Below are 8,824 nucleotides of genomic sequence, written 5' to 3'. Positions count from 1 at the left end.
ACCTCGGCTCGTGCGGCATGCGCCTAGGCCACCACCGGCATGCTACCCCTGCCCCCCACCCTTTGACAGACGCCACCGCCCTCGAGTAACGCCCGTGAGGGCGGTCCCGCCTACTTTGGTGCGCGCCATGCGGCTCGGTGGGTGTGGCGCCGATGGCGCAGGCATGCCTGCGAGGGGGGAGGGACAGGCTGAGCCCGTTATAGACGCGTGGGCGGATGCAGCGGCCGGACGGCTCGTCCTAGAGGACGCGGATGTGGCCGCCGTGCCGCAGGGGGTGGGTGAGGGGCGGCTGTGTGTGTACGTATATATCGGGGTACGAGTTCGTGGTGCTCGTGAGCGGTGATTGAAAGTGGAATCGGAGATTGTTGTCACGCTTGCGAGGTGTTTGCATAATCGAGTGTGCCGGCTGCCAATCTCATTTTGTCTTTGTGTGTGTGTTTTGGTGCGGTGAATGCCGCCTTTGCTTTAGTGTATGTGCTTTTTCGCAGCTCTGCGGAAGTAGGGAGAGACTCACATTCGACGTTGCGTTTTCGTTGGAAAAACATGACGGTGCCGTGCTCTTCTGCACACACCTCGAATATCGTGTGTGGTATCGCGAAGCATTTCCGACTGGCTGCATTGCGCGCTTTCTGGCTCTTTTCCCTCTCGGGGAGTGGCTCATTGCTCCGCTGCCCCTCTCCCCTTCTTGTAGTGCTTGTTTCCGCTTGTCCTTCACACCGAATTTTGTGTTTTGATCGTGCTGTTGCTTGGTTCACTGGTGTTCTGGTTTCGCAAGTTCTTAGTCGAACGTTTTGGCGAGTGGCGGGTTTGTGGGAGGGTGGAACTTATGTGCTCACAGTTTCTGCGGCGGTCATGTTGCTCGTGACAAATTGAGGCGTTTGTTTCAGTGTGTCCGCTCGTGTGTCGCTTGCATGTGGGCTTGCCGTAAAGCAGCCGCTGCAAATGCTGTTGCGGATAGCGGAAGTAAGGCAAGAGCGCCCGCCGCTGCGAGTCGTGGAAACATTACTCTGTCTTCTGTGCTGGGCTTTCTTGTTTCACTTACAAGAGGATGCCGAGCTTCCCTCTTTCTCCGCTACTCTCAACTCTCGCCGCGCCCGGAGTGAACTCGTCGTGTTTCGTATGGCGGTTCATCTGCAGGGGTGAGGAGGAAGGGTCGGATGACCAAACAACAAAAAGAAAGGTATCTTTGGTATCGTAACGATCAGACTGGCTTCTGCGTCACTGGCGCTCGAGCTTCGACGCTCCTTCAATGCCAGTTTGTATGGTGTCCCCCACTCACTCGCCTCCTCCTTCTGCTACGCTTTCGTGTGTTCTGTTCGCCTCTCTGCCGAGACTCACATGAAAAGGCGCAGGGTCGACGACATTTTCTGGTGCGCATTATCATTTACCCGTAGTGCACGCGCGAAATGCGTCGGCGTCTGGGCCTCTCTGTTCTCGCCGAGCACCATCCAGAGAGAACAGCTGGACCTCGTGCCCATATCGCCGCTTTCTTTGTTTCACTTCGGTGGCAGTCGAACTGCGGAAGTGGTGCATGCAGCACCAGTCATGGCACTGCTCGTCAGTCGGCGAATGCTTCACCGCGAGAGCCGACAGAGACGGCAGCGAGTGCGGAGAGCGTGGCCACGAAGACTGTCATTCCTGATCACATGGCTGTGGACTGGAGCGGCGGCTCTTCTTACTACTTCTCCGAGGAAGAAAATGCGCGTCTTTCTCGGCTGCACACGCCGCTAGCTTCGGATCGAGAGTCTGGTGGCGCTCATGGCGCAGTTTCCATCACATGCCCGAATTCCACCAGCATGGACGGGAAGCGAAAGGACGGCGCAGCGGCGCCGGCGTCGCGGGCAGTGATTCACGGCGTCGCGCGCAGCTTCTCCATCGATCTCACCATCCCCCCTCTACGCCGCGAAGAGGTGGAGCGGTGGAAGCTCGACGGGCACATGTTTCGCAAGTGCATCAACGCGAGAAAGCCGTTCGCACATGGGTCACAAAGGATTCATCAGTTGCTTCCCTCAACAGCCATGGTGACGTACCTCGGACCCGATATGCGCAAGATCGATCAGGTGCATCGCCAGAAAGGCTACTTTACCCCCTCTGAGGTGGCTGAGGTGTTCATTCCCCTGGTCCCGACTTTTCCGGTGGAGAGTCGACATGTCATGGCGACGGTGCCACCGGAGATCTTGAGGCAGATTGAAAAGGTGGCAGGCTCGACCTCCACACTGGCGCAGGTGGTGTTTGAGCACTACCCGATGCTCTTTCACTATACGCCAAATCGCTACCGACCGGCGGTCGTGCAGCTGAACTCGGAGTTCTGGTTTGTGCGCCAGCATCCAGGGTATGGAAAGGCAGATCGCGCCTTGTCGCAGTTCAGGTCCCACGCATTGATGGACTTTGATGCGCCCGACACTGCCGATGACGCGTCCGGCGTGGAGCCGCTGTATGCGGCCTCGGAAAAGGCTGCCGCCGAGGTGGTTCCCTCACTGCGTCGGCAAGCGAATAGTACTTCGCAGCGGAAGCCGTGGAGTGTCGAAATGCTTGCCGTTCTTGTCCGCAACCTTCCGCGTGTGCCTACGCCAGAGTGCTCGTCACAAGATATGACGAGCAGAAAAGTGCTTTCATCGAGCGACGGAAAACCGCTCGTGAGGGAGCGCTACCGACCGCTGAACCTCGTCCAATGGATCAACGGCTTTCCTCCTGACGACCTCGCGTTTGTGAAGAAAAAACGCGAAGCTTCTGTGGTGCAGCTCATTACGCAGTACGTACATGTTTTTCAGCTGATGAGTCTGAAGAAGGGCGACCACAACCTCTTTGTTGAAGGGCACGTGCTTCTTTCAGGGGGAGCCGGCAGCAAATGGAAAGCGGATGTGGTAGACCCTCCGGCCTCCGCTGCATCCGCCATGGCAGATATCAATAACGGTGACGAGGCTTCTCTGGCGCGTGAAGCGGGCCAGGAGGAGGCTGCGATGGCCAGTTGGTGGTCTGTCGACAGTGCTGACGCTCCCAAGGACTCTGGCAACGCTGCGCATGCTACCAAGGCGACTGCGTTGGGCAACGCCAAGTCCACCCTCGACGACCGAGAAAGGGTGTTCAAGCAAGCGGTGACGGAGGAGCTGATTGGATTGGATAGCCTTGTTGAGGATCGTAGAGGCGTTGGCACCGAGCTGGACTCCGAGCGCGATGCCATGGTCTTTGGTGAAGACGCTGATGAGGCGGGGCCCATCGCGCAAGGTGAGGACGACGACGGGGAGGTGGATCAGCACAGAGGCAACTCGGATGATATCTACCGGGGTGGCAGGGGGAACCACGACCCGGACTCACCGTCTTTGCCGCACGAGAGGTACTCGCAATCACAGCGAGCACCTGCGAGAGGTGCATCCATGGATGCTGTAACCGCATTTGGATTGCCCCTGGAAGAAATCTACATTCGGCGCCTTCCACCAGATGTGGCGCCTCGCAGTCTCAGTGACTTGGACGAAACCACGTCGCCCGATCCAGATCTGCTCTCGATCGCTGCAAGCTTCCTCGCCTCGCCGCCTTCGCTGCAGTCGCCCACTGCTGACTGCTTTTTCCGTCGTTGCCGGCGGAAACGATGGCGGGTGGTGAACGCGGTAGATGAGGTATGGCGTTGGGTTGCAGTGGAGCGTTTGTATGCGGGCTTCACAGTGGAGCAGCGAAGCCACCTCCGTGAGCGTTACCGAGGACTGGTTGGTTTCCTGCGCTACCACGGCAAAGTGTTTGAGCTTAGCGGGGATCTTATGTACGTCATCGCACATGACCCGAGGGGCACCGTGGCACCTATTCCACCCATGGAACGCGCGTTCCGCTATGCTCATCGTGTGGTTCTGCCAGAGGACTTCGATGACAATCCAGACCGATCGGCCTCCCTCCTCGGCGAGGCCGAGCGCAAGAAGTTCGTGCGCGTCCTCGGGGAAGGTGCGATCCCGAGTTTCCGGCGTCACCTGCTGCTTCTGGATCCTGATAATCCGCTCATGCAGCACGAGGTACTCTATGACGAGATTGCCAACCTGCTGCCGGACCATCCTGTGCCCTATATAGAGATGATGGCGAAGCTACCGCCGGTGATGCGTGCAGCCCTTCCGCAGGTACTCAACTTGGCTGCCAGCAAGCGCATCGATGTGTACGTTGAGAAGGGCAGAACAATGATTCGCAAAAAGACGGCGGCCCAGCCAGGCGGAGCACCGGCGGCGTCGCGGCCACAGACGAGTGTGGAGGAGGCCATTGCTGAACTACTTCAACTGCCCATTGGCGAAGACGGCATTTCGATCAAGGCGCTTGTCGGGATGCACTTATCCGTGCCTGCAGCCAATACCTTGTCGGACCACTTCGGCTCCGTCGGACGCGCAGTGCGCATGCTGCCGCAGTATTTCGAAGTCTGGGAAGATGACAGCGTTGCGCGCAAGAGGATAGTGATGGTGCGCCTGCGCCATTGATCTCTGCTCCACCCGCGCCTTTCTCCTCTTTCCCTTTTCGCACGCGTTATGCAAGGAAGAGCTCGAGCACATGTGCGCCTTTCTTCACAGCACCGCCTGTCTGCGTCTGTTCGCGCATGCTTGCGCGACTCTCCGTCTCTGCCCTTCCCCCTCCCCCTCTTCTCTCTCTCTCGACGACTCAATCTATTTGTTGTGGTGTTGGTCGTTTCTGGCTGTCGCCGAGGTTTGTCTGCTGCGGCGGAGTGTGTGTGTGTGCTCTTTGTTGTTTTTTTTTTGCGGGCCGTTTCGCCTCACCCAGCTTCCTCGTGCGGGTGGTCTTCACAGCGCTGGGCAGCGAGCACGCTGAAGACAGCTGAAGCAACGGAAAAAAATATGCGTGTTTGTGTGTGTAGAGAGAGGATGAGCGGAGGGACGAAACGAAAGTTGGAGGTGCACGGCGCTTTCGGTTGGCTCGATTCGGGCTCGGTTCTCCCTTGTTGAGTTCTCTGCGTGAGTTGCCCTCGTTTCTTTGTTTCTCTTCCGGATTCCTTTCGGGTTTTCTCGCGCCGCGGTGGATTGGGCCCTACAGATACGGACAAAAAAATAGGCGCAGGGGTAAAGGAGGAGGACAAATAGGATTCGCCCTAGCCCTGCTAGGCTGGACATCCTCTCTCGGGGAGGCAGAAGATGCAATGGAAGGAGAGGACGGGCGCCCACAAGATGCGCGACCTACCCGCTATCGCCTACTTGTGCGAAAGTTAGGGCGGAGGGAGAGTTGCGAGCAAAGGCATGTCGAAACGGCGTTCGCGAAAGGTGGTGAAAGGTGAGAAGCAAGAGATTGGTGCCATATCTTCTTGGTGCCTGTGCTTCTCTCAGCTGTTCCGAGCCACGTCGGACCCTCGATGTCATGTGGTGATGCAGCACACACAACTCCTTCTACGCTTGCAGGTTCGAGTGTGTTGCGGTGAGGCGAGGCAGAGGAGGGACAGGAATGTCGAGGGACTCGACATGTTTTTGTGCGAGTTATCGCTGCACCTGCCCAGCCGACCGCGCATTCTTCTTTGGCTTTTCCACAAACACACTCCCTATCTGTATCTGTGTTTTGCACTTTGGCCTTGATGCCGCGTACTCGCGTTTCCGTTGCTGCTGTCGCCACTGCGTTCCGCTTCCCTCGACGTGGGGTGGGTGTCTGCTCCTATACGCTGACCTGAAGATGTGCGTACAAGTCCATGCCCATGGGTGCTGTCGCTGCACGCAAAATGGCTGTACGACTGCGCATTTATTTCCGTAGCTTTACCCTGTGTAGCCTCACCTCCTCTCACCCAGCTGCGCTCTCGCACCTGTGTGTTTTGAGTTTCTGTCATCGTCCCCCCCCCTGCCCCGCTTTTTCTCTATTCAGCGTCTTTATCCAAAGACGTTGTGTGGGAGACCACTGTACTCCCCCCGCTACCACCACCTCCACCACAGCCAAAGAAGTTATACACCGTCTCTGGCGACCACCGACGAAGAAAGCGCACCACGCACACGGACTCAAATTTAGACACGAAGGAGGACTCTATTGGTTGACTGCCTTGAACTTTAGCTGTTTTTTTAGATACGTTTTCCATATACGAGCTCGTATTGGCGACTGCGTCCGTTGCAGGTTGTTGACGAAGCCGACAAGGATTCTCGCCGTACAGCTCGGACATCCGATCATCTTCCCGCTGCCTCTCTCCTTTTCCTGCCGCCGCGCGCACATACTACACATACGCAAGCAACAAAACGACAAGCAAACAAACAAGCAAAAAAAAAACGGCAACAGCACCAAAGAGACCATTTAAAAAGGAAAGGAGAAACACACACGCAGACACACAAACATATATATATATATACTACTTGAAAAGAAAAACGCCAACAATACCAGCGGCAAAAAAAGAATACCACTCAAGGCTTAACGTATTCCCTACCTACCCACCACCAACCTCTCCTCCTTTCCCTGCTTCTTACAAAGGCCTCTTGTCGTTTTCATCGCAAGTGGACGAACCCGCACGAGAGTGGGTTCGCCGTATTGCCCGCATCTCCTCTCGCTCAGTGTGCGCCGGCATTTTGTGTCATTACTGGGTGAACAGTAAAAGGAAAAAAGGAAAACGAAGCTCTCCCACTGTGTCTTCTGCCGGGTGTGCTTCTCTGCGTCTTTAGCCTGCTCGTTGCCTCGAGTTTGCGTGAAGCTGTATCTCTCCTTCATCGCTCTGTTGTTCATTCCGTCGCTGTATTTGTCTGCTCCTTCGGCTTCTACTCTTTCTCTCTTAGCGTGTTTGCTTGCCCGTCGCTCAGTCTGTGCGTGTCACTGTTTGTCTTCTCTTCGCGATCGCCGGTGCCGTTCACCCTCTACGGGATTCCTACCGCAGACTGCACGTTAGCCTCTGTGGGGTGCCCTCCCGTTTTTTTTTTGCTTGTTTGTTTTGGTGTTATCGGCTGTCGTTCGTTGTCCGCTATGCCGCCGAAACTGAAGCCCCTGCCCGCAAAGAAGTCCACGCTGCCTCCGGAGCTGCCGGAGGAGAGCGATGAGCTCACTGTGGGAAACATCCGCGTAGGCCCTCGTGGTGTTGAGTTTACCGGAGAAGGGGATCTGCAGGTGCGTCGACCAGATCTCAACTTCGAAAATCTGAAGCGCGTTCGCCAACTCGGCCAGGGCACGCAGGGCAACGTCTCCATGTATGTGACGGCGGACAAGTCTGTCTTTGCAGTGAAGAAGATCACGATTCCCGTCACGCTCGACACCCGCACTCGTCAGACTGTCGCCGCAGAACTGCGCAACATCTTCTCCGCGCAGTCGAACGAGTACACGGTGAACCTGTACAACGCCTTCTACCGTAACCGGGCACTTCGACTAGTAATGGAGTACATGGACTGGGGGAACATAGACGAGCTCATCGCGGAGAAGGTGAAGATTCCACCAACGGTGTGCGGCTACATCGCATCGCAGATGCTGCACGCCCTCGCCGTACTACACACGAAATCGAACATCGTGACGGAGCCAAATCAGCACAAGTCCCTGCGCCAGATCCATCGCGACATCAAGCCAGCAAACGTGCTTCTCTCCACCACCGGCTGCGTCAAGTTGGCTGACTTCGGCATCGCGACAAGTGCCGAGACGATCGGCGTCAACTCATTTGTCGGTACAGCGACGTACATGAGCCCGGAGCGAATTCAAGGGCGGCGCTACAGCACGCCGAGCGACATCTGGAGCGTAGGCGTGGTGGTGGCGCAGATGTTGCTCGGCCACTACCCGTTTTCTTCAGTGAGCAAGGGGTTCATGGCGCTGCTGCGCGAGATCAACAGCGTGGAAAAGTATCCACTTATGGATGAGACCGGGTGTAGTCAGGAGACGCAGGACTTCATCGATTCGTGTCTTCGACAAGACCCAGATGACCGGAGCAGCGCCTTTGAGCTGCTGGAGTCTCCATGGATTAAGTACTGCGAAGAGCACGGCAAGGCCGAGATGGTGGCTCTGCTCGCCTCGCTGGGCGATCGAAACCGGCAATACCGCGAGGACGACGCCTTGCAGGCTGCATCCAGGGAGACTTCCAGCCTTTCTCTCCCACGTGACACCTCCGAAACGTGCAAAGCCGACAACCCTCTCGGCATGTGAGTGCTCGAGGCCGTCTTGATGCGCTTTCCCGCATACCTCGTTCTCTCTTTGCTGTATCTTCGTCTGCTCATCACCTGTGGCGCAATACTCCGAAGCTGAATGCAGGGGCACAGATGGAGCATGCGACATACACATCAAGGCCACCTTTTGGAATCTTCGCCTCAAAAAAGAGAGAGCGAAATGTTCACTGTGAACCCCTGCAACACCAGGTCGTCGTAGGTGTTGGCGCGTAATATACGCTTCGCGCTTCGCTTTATACTGCTTCCGCTGGCATATATACATATATATATATATATGTGTGTGTGTGTGCGTATTAGATGGCGTTTTTCGAAGGCACAGTAAGCAAGTGTCGGCGACTACGGCGAGTGGCGAGTTGCAGTTGCAATCGCGGTTGCTCTTGGGTTTATGGTGTGTGCAAGTAGCGAGCCATGCCGCTCGTAGCCGTTATTCTGTGCATGCCCGTGGGTGGGACGTCGTGTGCTGGCACCTGCCTACTGTTTGTTTCGCTTTCGCTCGTTGCTGGATGCTCTCGTATTGCTACCGTGTTGTGTGCTAATGTGCGTGTGTGTGTGTGTGTGCCAGGCTGCGTGGGTGCGTTTACATTGACGGGCATGCTTTCCTCTTCTATTTTGCTGTTGTTTCTCAACCGCCACGTCATCGTCTCTGTCCACCTGGTATCCAACGCACATGCGATCGAGGTGCGTCTGTGGTGTCCGCCTCTCCGGTTCCCAATCACCCACCCCAGCAGCTGCGTGCGAGTTTGGGA

General features: G+C 56.5%; 2 protein-coding genes across 2 annotated transcripts; both read left to right on the top strand.

The window, feature by feature from the left end:
• Window positions 1–1,406: 1,406 nt before the first annotated feature.
• LDBPK_341850 (hypothetical protein, conserved) lies at window positions 1,407–4,448 on the top strand (the record flags this gene model as incomplete). Its single annotated transcript, XM_003864297.1, has 1 exon — window positions 1,407–4,448. The coding sequence occupies one exon, from the start codon at window positions 1,407–1,409 to the stop codon at window positions 4,446–4,448; it is 3,042 nt and encodes a 1,013-aa protein (XP_003864345.1).
• Window positions 4,449–6,900: 2,452 nt separating this feature from the next.
• LDBPK_341840 (protein kinase, putative) lies at window positions 6,901–8,058 on the top strand (the record flags this gene model as incomplete). The annotated part of the gene is made up of 1 exon (XM_003864296.1): window positions 6,901–8,058. The coding sequence occupies one exon, from the start codon at window positions 6,901–6,903 to the stop codon at window positions 8,056–8,058; it is 1,158 nt and encodes a 385-aa protein (XP_003864344.1).
• Between the last annotated feature and the right edge of the window lie 766 nt (window positions 8,059–8,824).

This window comes from Leishmania donovani, chromosome 34 (assembly GCF_000227135.1).
Source record: "Leishmania donovani BPK282A1 complete genome, chromosome 34".
Lineage (NCBI taxonomy): Eukaryota > Euglenozoa > Kinetoplastea > Trypanosomatida > Trypanosomatidae > Leishmania > Leishmania donovani.
This window is presented reverse-complemented; position numbering and strand designations above follow the sequence as displayed.